Source organism: Ailuropoda melanoleuca, chromosome 7 (assembly GCF_002007445.2).
Source record: "Ailuropoda melanoleuca isolate Jingjing chromosome 7, ASM200744v2, whole genome shotgun sequence".
Taxonomy (NCBI): domain Eukaryota; kingdom Metazoa; phylum Chordata; class Mammalia; order Carnivora; family Ursidae; genus Ailuropoda; species Ailuropoda melanoleuca.
In genome coordinates this window covers 27,849,204-27,861,910 of record NC_048224.1, presented here as the reverse complement: position 1 = coordinate 27,861,910, position 12,707 = coordinate 27,849,204, and the positions used below count along the sequence as shown (strand labels likewise).

The window sequence follows — 12,707 nt, the reverse complement described above, 5'->3', positions numbered from 1 at the left end:
TTTTTACAGCCACCGAAGTAGAAAGTTAGCTGAAAACAGCCCCTCCGAAGAACAAGAGATAAAAATACCGGGCATTTGCATGTCATCCAATCTCTAATTTTTATCTGTATAATGTTTCTGAGAGGCAAGGCTCGGCGGCATCTCTTCGTATAAGAAAAGAAAGAGGAACTGATGTGTGGCACCATTATTTCCAAGTTTTAAGCCTTTATAATATTAGACCAGTGGTCAGCAAACTACAAGCTGCAGCCCAATGAGGCTCACCACCTGCTTTTGCCTTGCTTCCGAGCTACTATGATTTTTATATTTTTAAAAGGTTGAAAAAATCAAAAGAATTCTTTTGTGATGTGAAGATGCTATGAAATGCAGTGCACATAAAGACTGGTTGAGACACAGCCATGCCCATTGTTTAGGCGCTGTGTTTGGCTGCTTTTGCACATCAAGAGCAGAGTCAAGCAGTTGCGTCAGACGGTGGGTAACAATGACAAAGCTGTTGGCCCACAAAACCAAAAATATTTACTACCTGGCCCTTTATTTAAAAAAAAAGTTTCTCAACTTTTCATTAGACCAAAGTTAGCATTCCCAGCCCTCTAAAATGTTCCTATTTTGTCAGATCCTATTCAGCGATCCCTCAGTTGCAAGAAGAGCATTCCAGACCCTAACGTAATAATACAAGCTTGTAAGAAGTCCTCCCTCACCTAAGAAGACTAGAATATTAAAGTATGCTTCAGTTTTGTCTAAATATTTCCTAGCTTTCTTCCCAACGGTTTATTCCTGACAGCTCAGCTTGTTAGTAAAGAACATTGACTTCATTTACTCATTTTCTATATAATGCTCAGGTAGAAAGAACTTAAATATGTATATATAAAGAAGATATTATCTTGTTACCCATGGAGAGCTTTAGAAAGTCAAGAGACATAGTGAATTTAATATTCAAATAGACTGCTTTTAGTCTGACTATATATCCTAGATGACACACAAGGAGGATGAACATTAACACAAGTATAAAACATTAGGTTTTCCTCCTCGCTTTCTTCTGCCGAGGTGTGTTTAAGTTTTGAGGGCTGGAGGCAAAGTCCATAACTAAAAATCCTCAAGTGTCAATGAAAGCAGAGGCAGCTGAGTCCATGTCCAGCACCTGCTGGATTCCCAGTCATCCTTGGTGAACTCCTGCTGACACCTTGTAAACCCCTGGATGGTGCGTTACAGGATAGCCACAATTTATGTCCCTAATTTTAAAGCTTAGGGATATAAAGATTTGGACCACTCTTCATTCTGCTCTCAGAGTTCTCGAGATTCATATTTTTAAATCTGGAATCTTAAAATGTCAATCTTCACTGTGCTTTAAGACACTTAATAAGATACGAGACTACAGTATCCAGAGAAAGTTTGAGAAACATACTTTCGGAGCAAAGGGAGAAATAAAATAGAATTCTATGTGAATTAATCACTGGTCATATAGAATCCCAATTCATGTGATCTTAGATTTAGACATGACAGTCCTCCACATCGAAAGCCAGCTGAGCCTTTTGGGCCCACCTTCACTCTTCGCCTATAGACATCTTCTCAACCTTTTGTGATGCCTTTTCTGAAGTGGATGGTAGGAACAAATTTCAGTGGAATTTTTTTTATCTAAGATGATTCTCACAAGCCCCATGCCCCAACTGTCCATATGGCTTCTTCTAACTCGAAAGGGGATAAGAAGGGTTCACAGCTTTATGATCCTTTTCTTTCCAATGAGTGAACTGGAACATGAGATACTTCAATGTTTGTTTGACAGTCTCCCCAACTCCCAGTCCTGATGCTTCCATTCCCACCTGTGCTTTGGATGTGATCAGGACCAATTACCTAACAGTGCGCTTTATCGAACTTCTAGACATGATCTTTGAATATGGCCAGCACATTGAATTCTAACTAGGAATTACTATCTTAACAGAAGTTTATGAACATTAGGGCCACTAGGGAAAACAGAATTCCCTTTCTTTTCTGATCTTTACTTCAGAATAATGCTAAAAAATTCTCTGGAATTAATACGCTTCCAGGGCTGTGTCTAAAACAGTTAAATCAAGATTTTCCAGTCAGCCCATAAAATAAATTTTTGACCAATAAATTTATCCAAATTCTAAACAATAGCCAAATAACCACCTGAACTAGACGGCAGATTTCTTTCCCCAGCAGTTTGATTTTTTTTTTTTAAAGATTTTATTTATTTGAGAGCAAGAGAGAGAGGGAGAGAGAGCACAAGCAGGGTGAGGAGCAGAGGGAGAAGCAGACTCCCCACTGAGCAGGGAGCCCGATGCGGGGCTTGATCCTGGGACTCCTCATGACCTGAGCCAAAGGCAGATGCTTAACCAACTGAGCCACCCAGGTCCCCCAGCAGCAGTTTCGTTTATTGTTATTGTTTAAAGTAGATAGCCACCCCCATCCCCAAATGACCAGGTCCTTGAACTGTAGGTATTTCCAAAGTGTTTCTTCCTTAATCTCAAGAGGGTTGGTTATAAGCTTAAACTCCACTTTGTTCTCCAGTAATTTGGCCTCTTTAAATTCAAATCAGCATTTACTAGGATTAAACATAGGACTGACTTTAGGAACTGAACCTGACTAATCAGAGCTGAGTGAGATGTCCTTCAACATCTTAGACAAATATTCGTGGATGAGCTTAGTGATATGGATAATGTAATGTGTCTGGTCCACGTACTTTCTAAGCAATCTTTGGAGACTGGCTGAAGGGTTACTGAATTCAAAGGGAAAAATCATGAAACTCATATTGTTTCAAGTTAAAAAACATAACTTAAAACAAACGTAAATTTTTTAGCTGAAACTTTTGTTTTTTAAATTTTCATGAAAATTTGCTATTCTACAGTGATTGCCACCTATCCTCCACAAAATGTGTCTTTGTCTCTCTTTAACTATCTGGTAAATAGGCTTACAAAAGATACCTACTACTGTATCCCCAGCTTACAACAATCTCCCCAAAGATAAGGAATTGCTATAATGTGGGATACAGTGTGGTGTCCATTATTCACTGTGCTCTAATGCATCTAACCAGATTGTTAGGTGATCTCTTGTTGCACCCCCACAAGAAGAAAGCTTTCTTCCAGCCTTCAAAAATGACCAACGTAAGTCAACAGCCACTTGAAATGTGGCTTTAATTACATACTTAGTTTGATAATCAGCAGCTCATCATTACAGTTATCTCTTATGAGGTTGCTTTATGCCTTCTTTAGTCTACCTGATACATACCTGAGGAGGGAGTCATGGGCCTTCTGTTCTGTAGGGGAAGATTCAAGATTCAAGATCCTACCCTTTTCCTCCATGTTTTTTTGTTTTGTGGCTCTATATTATTATTAATTATTATTATTATTATTATTATTATTATTATTATTATTGGCTTTGGATATCCACTCAAAAAACTACCAGTCCAATGACTGGGAAGTGGCATGACCTGGCACTCCACATCCTTCCTCACTCCACCTCACCCTCACCCCCAACAGGAGAGACAGGAAGGTAACATAAAAGATTAACTCCCTACACCATGGAGTTTAAACCATATCCTTTGGCATTCATCAGAAGATTCTGGTATCTAATATGCCTTAGACTTTTTATCCCCATAAGTTCATCATATTTAGTTTGATTTCTGCCGCAGTTGGAACTGCAGTGAGATACTTCTCTCACATCCCTCTGGGATTTTGTAAGTTTAGAGTAGACATATTAGGTTTGGTATATGTGAGGCCCAATGACTTCAAACATCAATTTCTTCGGGAGCCCCATTTGTTCACATAAATGTCTTTATCCTACACACCTAGAAACTTTCTTCTTCTTAATTAAAAGAGATCTTTACTTCTTCCTTTCTAATTTTACCTGTGAACGTAAATTCCTGAAGCCCAAATCCCTTGAGTCTATGGAAGGCTCATCTGCTAACCCTGCAGCATGAGCTACTGAGATAAACTTACTATTTCTCATGGAATTAGAATTTTCTTTGGGATTCTATATAGAATTGGTATTGTCCAATTAAGTTAAAAAGTTTTCCAAAACAGTTGTATGGTTCTCATCCAGTCACGATTTTGTTTCCATTGGGTAGTGGTTGAAGCTTTCTTTTTTTTTCTTTTCTTTTTTTTAAAGATTTTATTTATTTATTATTTGTGAGAGTGAGAAAGAGAGAGAATGCAAGAGAGCACAAGTGGTGGAGAGGGAGAAGCAGGCTTCCCACTGAGCAGGGAGCCCAGCCCCATGAGGAGCTCGATCCTAGGATCCTGGGATCATGACCTGAGTCGAAGGAAGACTAACCAACTGAGCCACCCAGGCACCCCTGAAGCTTTAAGTTCTAAATTTCATTTTATATGGTCGCCATCCGATACAAACCTGAGACAGTACAGTAAAATCACATTTACCTGGAGGCCTGCTTCCCAGCAATTTACAAGCATTAGCAAGGCTTTGAACTCAAAAAGAAACCAATTTAAAAACTCAACTTCAGCAGTGAATAAAGATGCCTGAGTACCTTGTAACAATGAAAACATCGAAGAGTTACCAACCAGAAGCTAGTACTCTATGATTAGCCAGCTCACAGAAAGAGAGATTGACTGGTTGATGACCTCCTTAAGAGCTCAGTCTTTTTGTGCTAAAACTGGGAAGTGCTGGAAAAGTCAGACAGTTGAGAAACAGATGAGAAAATGGTGCCCCACGGCACTACTGGGCCACAGTGAAGACAAACTGATAGTCCGGGAGCTGAAGCCCCTAAGGGCCGTGGAAAATACAGAGATGAGCTGCAGGAAAATACAGAGACAAGCTAACCCACCCATCTCAATGTCCCACACCGCCTACACCTGCCACGCTTCCTGCAGGAGTTTCCCAACACTAGTGATGCTGAGCCCAAGATACTCAGAAACAGTTACAATTTTTAGCTGCTTCTGTATAAGAAAGTACAAGTGTTTGTGGCATATTCCACAGAGATTTAATCAAAGATAAAGGTAAAAAGTGCCTTGTAGAGGGTAACCCCTGAGTGTTTACAAACCATCTGCCCAGAAAAATTCTCTCCACCATCTTGGATAAGTAGTTTTATAGACTGTATATAATTTAAGGCTCCTACTCTCTTTCATCTCTCACCCCTTTTTCTTATTAAGGACTTTTTACTGATGCTGACTGCAACTGTTTATATTAGGACAGACTTCAGGTCATTTTGCTTCAGCATGTCCAAGGTCAGGCTCTTGCTCAGTTTCCTTCAGGAAGACGATGGCATCTTCTCCTGGTTAAATGTATGCAGAGCTTTTGGGGATGATCTTGGCTGGTAGCTGTGGCTTTCACTGTGCCTTCCAGGCTAAGCAGGTACTCTAGGCGTGCTCTCATTACCTCTGGTGGGGGGCTTTGTGCCCCTCAGGTAACAAAAACTCACCTCATCTTGAAGTTTCAATTCCTTTGACCTCAGTCATCTATGGCTCCTTATCTTTTTTTAATTTAAGCTTTCGTTCTTCCATTAGCTTTTCCTCTACCTTCACTAAGTTCCTTTGTAGAGCTTGCTGGGCATGTCTCTGGCTTACCAGTGGGTTAAAACCTGCCTTAATTTAAGCTGGGCTGCCCCTCAAAAAATGACAGCCTTTTTCCTAAATACCTGCTATGTGTCTGATACTATACTGGCAGCTCTTTTTTATAGTTTGTCCCATTTCACTCCAGCAACCCTATGTGATGGATAGAGTCACATTTGAGAGCACAGTGGGGCCCTGACAGGATGAGTTGTATGCTGAAAGAAATACAGGTAAGAAATGGCAAGGCAGACATGGAACTCCAAAGTCCAAACTCTTCCTGTCCTACCCTGGGGCCCTATGGACAGTTGCTCTGTTTCAAGTCCCAGCACAGCAACATCATACACACCAACATCTCTATGCTCCTTTTGCCAGAGTGCTATTTTTTCTTCTATTCAGATGTTCATTGAAATTAAATTTAAAAACCATTTCAATGTGTTCACCATGTATTTTTTTCATTGGTGAAAGATTAGAAAAGAAATTGGATTCCAATTAGATATTATGGCTATACTTTGAAGCCTTCAGTGTGTCTTTTCACTGCCACTCCTGCTGCTGTTGCTATATAGATTGTATCCATACTATTAAGTCTGAGGACGCATCACTGCTGTTTGATTTATGTTCACTTCCTTAGAAATCCAAGTTGTTCGTTTTTAGCCTAGAAATATCCAGGCTTTAAAAAAAAAAAAAAGGCGGTTCGTTTTGCACAGGCTGACAGGTGTATCTTATACAATTAATTACCACAATTAAAAATTCCTGAACATCCAAAAATACAAAAACGTATCTTTGTAAGTGGCAGAACTGCCATCGCCTCCTATGATATTACGGAGATTACTGTAGTGATGCCATTCAGAACTGTAAGACGTTTTAGAGTCTGAGGTATTAGAGTTACTCAACATCATAAAGCAGAGTGATTTCTAAGGGGTAGGGAAATGACATGAAACAAAAATACAGATTAATAGTAACAACTTTTTATAAAAACATGAATAACTAGTACAATGGGGCAGTTTTTCATCACTTGCATTTTATGTTCTAGAATTTATGGTCTCATTCACAAAATGCTGAATCTGTAATTAAGGCCTGGTGTGCCTCCAGCACAATTCAGAACATCGCCCCAGCTATCCTGACGCGACCCCGTGCTCATCCTCTAGGTCTCTGAGGTGGGGCGGAAATTCTTCTCAGCTGAGCGCATGCGGTCTGGCTCCAAGACGAGCCCCCCAGCTCTCTGTGCAGCATCAGGTAAGGCATTAAAGAAAGACAGGTTCTGGCTCATGTGGGAACGGTGAGGTTTCTCTCTCTGCCCATATTGCAGAGAACAGCAAATGTCGACAAAATCTCTGGTGTTCAAGAGTCATTGTTACAAGACCTGGAATTTTACTAAAAAGCAGAGTCTTCCAGAGACTCTGGATCCTGGGTGACCTCCTGGAGGGGGGCACCTGCTAAGTTCCCACCAACTGATGACTCTTTCACGAGGTGACCTCTAGCCTCTGCTTGCCTCTCGCATTTCTTCTTGAGCCACTCTCTCTGTATTGAATCTCATTCCGTTTTCTGAAAAAGTTTGTTTTTCTTTCCATCTCAGGGCTCTGGCACAAGCTGCCTCCTTCGCCTACTTACTTCAGCTCACCTGTCAGGTTTCAGTGTAGCAGCCACCTCCTCTGGGAAGTTTTTTTTGACTCATCATACTAAGTTGGGCCCTCCTGTTTACACATCTCTTTAACACCCTGCATTTCTCCTTCAGTACAGCTGCAGGCTTATCATTATTTGCTCAATGTTTATTTTCTCCATTGGAAAGTAAGTGCCATAAGGCCAAGGACCATGTCTGTCTTGTTTACTGTTATCCTTAGCACACAGGGCAGTCTGGCTCATAGAAGCATTTTATAAATCCTAGCTAAAGACAGCAGTTAAGAAGAACATTATTAATAAGACCAGCATTCTAGAACAGCTAAGAGGGGTTACCATCCTCCTCCTAGGACTGAGTGGAAATTCTTAGACTCCAGTATCCTTGGTCTGGAGACCTACCAAGGTCTTTGCCTTTCCAGGACAGCTTCTGCACAATTTCCACTTCCCTCACAACTTGCCTAGGAACTCTATGCAACGGGTTCATCACTGTGAACGTGACTATATTCTCTTTAGCTTTCAAAACAGTCCATTTTGTTGTTGGAGAGATCTAACATCTGTCCACCTGCATCAAAAGGTAACCCAACATCCTTGTAAAGTGCTTAGAGCACATAGCTGACTAGAACCTCCATGAAAGTAAAAATTCAGAGCCACTCTTTGGCCCCAGAAGCTCATGTTGCCCATTCTGATATTCCAGCGGCAATGCCTGCATGTGGCTGTCTCTGAGTCTGCTCAGTACATACGGTGTATCCATTGGATATAGGTATTAATGTGTGATTTTGCTTTTATAACTTTATTTTTCAATCTTTTTTATATAGAATGTTTTCTATGACTTGGGGAGAAAGCACTTTTAAAAAAATATGGAAATACGCTGCAGTTGGGTTTCTTCTTCAGCCTCACAACAAGCTGTCTAGAGAGACACACACTACCAAATCTTCCTTACCAGGAATTTTCTATGCTGCATTTGAGAATGTCCTCGCCTGTAATAGCATCAGCCCTGGGCATGCTATCAGCGTTTCTGCTTTTCACCAAGGTGAAAATCAAGAAGCCAGAAGAAAGGGAAAACAACTATGGCATAACTACTTAAAACTGTCTAAAAATAACCATGGTGTAATTGTTTTAAACTGTTTACCAGCAGGCTGTTAAAAATATTCAGAGGTTATAAGAAAACAGTTTTGAAAAGATTAATAGACATCAGTAAGACTGGCAGTTTTTGGCATCCTAGACACAATGCTTTAACACTAAGCAAATTCTCATCCCTAATAATTTATAGTGATTGCATCTAAGTAGTCCTACTCAAAGTTGAGAGACACAGAATATAGATAAGAAAGGTATATTCTATGTCTGTTTCATGTTCTACCTTCACTGCCTGAATATAATCCCACAACAAAGATGAATTTGAGCAACCAAAAACCAAAAAATCAGTTGTTTCAGCACCTGAAATTTAGTAAGAAACCCTTCATTTTAGATAAAGTTTTAACATCAAAGAGACACTCTCTCAGCTACAATTCTAGCAAGAGAAATTTTGGAGTTTTGCAGACATATAGTTGGCAAAGATCAAAATTTCCTCCCAAAAGCCATATATTAAGCTACACAGGACACCAGTAGCTATCCTGGAGTATAAAATAAAGTAACCAGAAACAATAATACATTAAGAAGATCTGTGGAGTTAATTTTTAAAAATTTACTCCAAAGACAACTTTTTTAATCAAAGCTTTGAAGTGAGTTAAATGTGTATCCTGGCACAAAAAGGCTCTAAGTTCATTGAAGATATGCTATAAATTTATGACTGTCTATAGATTTAAAAAATAAAAGAGCCATATGCATTCAGAGAAGGGGCTCCAGGCCCTGTACCTCTAAACTGAGCAGCCTGGTGAAACATCAAAAGTCCCCTCAAGGTGAGGGAACCCTGAGGGGGGCACATCAATGCTGCTAAACCAGCAGCCAATGAGAGAACTCTCCCTAGGAAGGAGTAAAAATGGAATGAAATGAACGGCAACCAATAGGAATTCCCATTATAAGCGCAAACCCTATATTCCACATAAATCAGGGGTAACATTCTTATGGTCCGTAAACACTCTTGACTTTATAAATAGGCAAGAGCCTATTTCCAGAATTTGGTATTTCTCCTTGTTTTCCCACTTTCCACTGTGTATTCTGACATGTGACATGGCCCTAGGGCGTTCTTGGCATCTACAGCAGGGATTGGTACCTGCAGGCGCACAGTAAACGGTGTATAAACAAATGGTCTGGATTAATGAAGGAATGACACGCGCCTGGAAAGTGACTGGGACTCGAATGGGTGTCAGTGACCTGGAGGAATAAGTGGTTATAAAAATATATGCTGTCTTCAGGCCAGGTGCTTAGAAAAAGAGAGTGGCCTGTGCTTAACCCAACAAGTCGGGGGACAAAATATATATTAAATTAGATAAATGAAAGCCCTCTATCAAACAAAAATCATACACAGACTGAATTCTGCAAGCTGAGAAGCACCAAGTAGCTGCTAATGCTGCCTTTTAAAATAGTTACATTGTTGAATATATTCTACGTAAATGAAAACATTTAGAAACATCTGTTACTTTTTTTTTACTTTTTCTATATATATATATTCATTATGTTCAGTTAGCCAACATATAGTACTTTTAAGAAACATCTGATAGTTACTTCAGTTTAAGAATCTAATTGTCTCTATTGCTGGCTGAACTAAGATTTCTATTAAACTATTCTGATCCATCATTTTATTATAATAACAGATTCTCAAGTAGAAACAGGTATAGAAATTGATGTCAGTTCACTTATCAGTTTTTTTCCTCCAAAGAAGTTTGTAAACTTTTTAAATCACAACACTGTATTAATTGAAAAATTAAAATAAGTTACTCTATAAATAGCCAAAATAAGCATGTAAAGTTTGAGGCTAATAAAGTTTTATTACTAGTAAGTTTAACTTATGAAAACAGCAAAGTTACCAGTATCTATTGGAAGCAGTTCAATACAAAATGGTATACATATTATCACATATTATATGCACTTAAAAATAATTTAAAACAAAATGTATAAAAACAGCAATCACAACACACATAGCCTTCAATATTGACATACTTCGATAAGTAATAACTGATATATGTTAATCTGAGAGTTAAATATTAATGAAGCAATATTATGTCAAGTGCTTCATGCTCCCAGGATAAAAGATGATATGACTGATAACTCAAAATCTGAAAGTGGGGCAGGGAGGAGGTATCAGAAGGGAGGAATAAGGAGAAACGTACCGTGCAAATATGAGGCCAGTGTTCAAATTGTTGTAAAATTCCTTGATTAAGTTCTTCTTTATATAACTCTTTGTAAAAATGTGGAAGCTTAGATATCCAAATGCCATTGTTATGCTTGTTTAGTATTTCCTTTATGCGGTTTTGAACCTCATCCATTTTATAAGTGTAAGAGGCAGGAGGCGTGACATTTGGTTTTTCAACAGTCTGATTTAAATTATCTTTAAATTAAAAAAATGATAGAATTAACCAGAAGGCTTAACATTTTAGATTGTCCCCATTACCTAGTATATGTGCCATTAGGCTTTGTTACACTTCAGGCTTACAGGGGTCAAGGGACTTAGAAGCAAGCAGGATTAGGCCAAGCAGGACTATGACAACTTCATTATAAATTTTAACCCTGAAATAATCAGCAGACTCAACAGTCACCCACAGAGGGAACCTGCTCCCTTCATGTTACCAGGGTGCTTCCTAATTTAATTTAAACATCAGGATGATCTTGCTTTGTAAAGAATAATGAAATTTATTATTTAACCAATCATTTCCTAAGTGCAACTAAGAAAGGTTAAATTTTAGACAACACAGTTTTATATACAATGCTTAATTTAAAGCTGTATTCCACAAAGCATCAGGATAATGCCTTAATCGTAAGATCAAAGAAAATTTTATAGAAAATAAAAAAATCTTCTAGGTTTTAAAATATAATTTTCTGCTTTATTAATGAGAAAAATAATTTAGCAATATACAGAAGTTCAAAAATTTATCCACCTACAATAATCATCCTAGTCTCAGTTTATAAACTAAATAAAAGCTCTGGTGCCCACAGATAACTATTAATAATCTGTTTTTATTTCCTCAATTTAAATCATTTATCTTTCATAAGTGAATTTTCATAAAGTTTTGGTTAGCTCTTTTTACTCACGCTTATTTTTTATTTAAAACTTAGAATACCTGAACTAACATACTAAGACAATAAAGAAATTTGAGTGTCTACTATAGCTGACGGTTCTGGTATTTTAAGAACAATGAAATTCATTCCAAACGTCTCCTAAATTTCACTGGGACACAGATTAGAGTGTATTAAAGATTACCATCTACAAGCAAAATATGTTCATATTTTAATCAGACAGTATTTCTACCGGGATTCAGCAAATTTTATTCTATTTTAAACTGGCCGGTGGAGAGATACACAGAGTAGCTTGGGAACACTGGCCTCTGAGGATGCCAGGAAGCCAAAGGGTGAGCTGTTCGTTGAGGACGGCTAGATGCTGACTTTGCTTTATCACCACAGGCCGTGAGACTTAGTGTGGCTCAGCAAACAAATGAGTCCACAACGTCCACGTAAAGGTATTACTAATTTATTTAGGTTCTTCCTAGATAATGATACAAAACGACCAGGAATAAGGAAAAGATGAGCTTCGCAGAGCTGGCCAGACCTCCCTTAAAGAGAGAGTCAGACCTGACGCACAGTTGGAGTCTCTGTGAATGCACCTGTTCCAAGGGGCCACTGGGAGTCCCCTAAGCTTGTGCGCCTTTTGGTAAACAAATCAAGGAAGTACTCTGTTTCATAACAGGTAGGGGAGGTTGCGTGTAAGTGTGTACATATTAGCTGCCAGGTGAACTGCAATCCTCCTGAAACAAGTCCTCATGGTTCTGTAAAAAAAAGCTTATTCTAATTGAAAAGGTTTCCAATCTCTAAAGGGTATACAACTTTGCTGAACAGCTATGTTTTAGAAAATGCATGTGTAACAGTAATTGATATAAACAGAAATCATATTATTCAATTAATTTCCATAAGAAATACTGGAGATGTATTCTTATAGAAAAAATTATCTTGACTCATTAAGAATCACACTTAAAGCAGCAAATCATTTAAAATCACACTTAAATGTCATGCAACGTAAGTACTGATTACAAAACACTGTGTCCCCCAGGTGGGTCTATGAGCAGGGAATTACACTTCGGTTGGAGAAGACAAGATAGCGAGTGTGTGCATTTTTAATCTTCAGATTCTTTGACTTTATTATATTTCTTACTGTTTTCTTAACAGCCCTTTTGGATTTCATAACCCAAGGAATCATTTATATTCATACTCAGATGCTTAGTGGTCATTGCACACAGTTTAGGGTCCCAGGCTTTTAAATGGTGCAGTATTTGGAACCATTTTATGAGTTCAAGTCTCATATTTATGTACTTTAAATCTCACCCTCTAATGAGTGAGAAGGTGACAAGGGACACAAGTATATCTGCAGGTGACACATGGAAGTGAAACAGAATTGGTCTGATGTGAGGAAGGCCTTAGGTAAGAATAAGG

At 38.6% G+C, this 12,707-nt stretch overlaps 1 protein-coding gene across 5 annotated transcripts in view; it reads right to left on the bottom strand.

Moving 5' to 3' along the window:
• Positions 1-12,707, bottom strand: part of TDRD7 (tudor domain containing 7) — a 73,944-nt gene that overhangs the window by 35,161 nt on the left and 26,076 nt on the right. For all 5 annotated transcript variants that reach the window (XR_004626517.1, XM_002914935.4, XM_019794885.2 and 2 more), the window contains one exon: positions 10,397-10,614. Coding sequence is in view for 4 of the 5 variants with exons in the window: in XM_002914935.4 (XP_002914981.1) it covers positions 10,397-10,614 (218 nt within the window). In the remaining variant the exon portion in view is untranslated. The remainder of the gene's footprint in view (positions 1-10,396; positions 10,615-12,707) is intronic.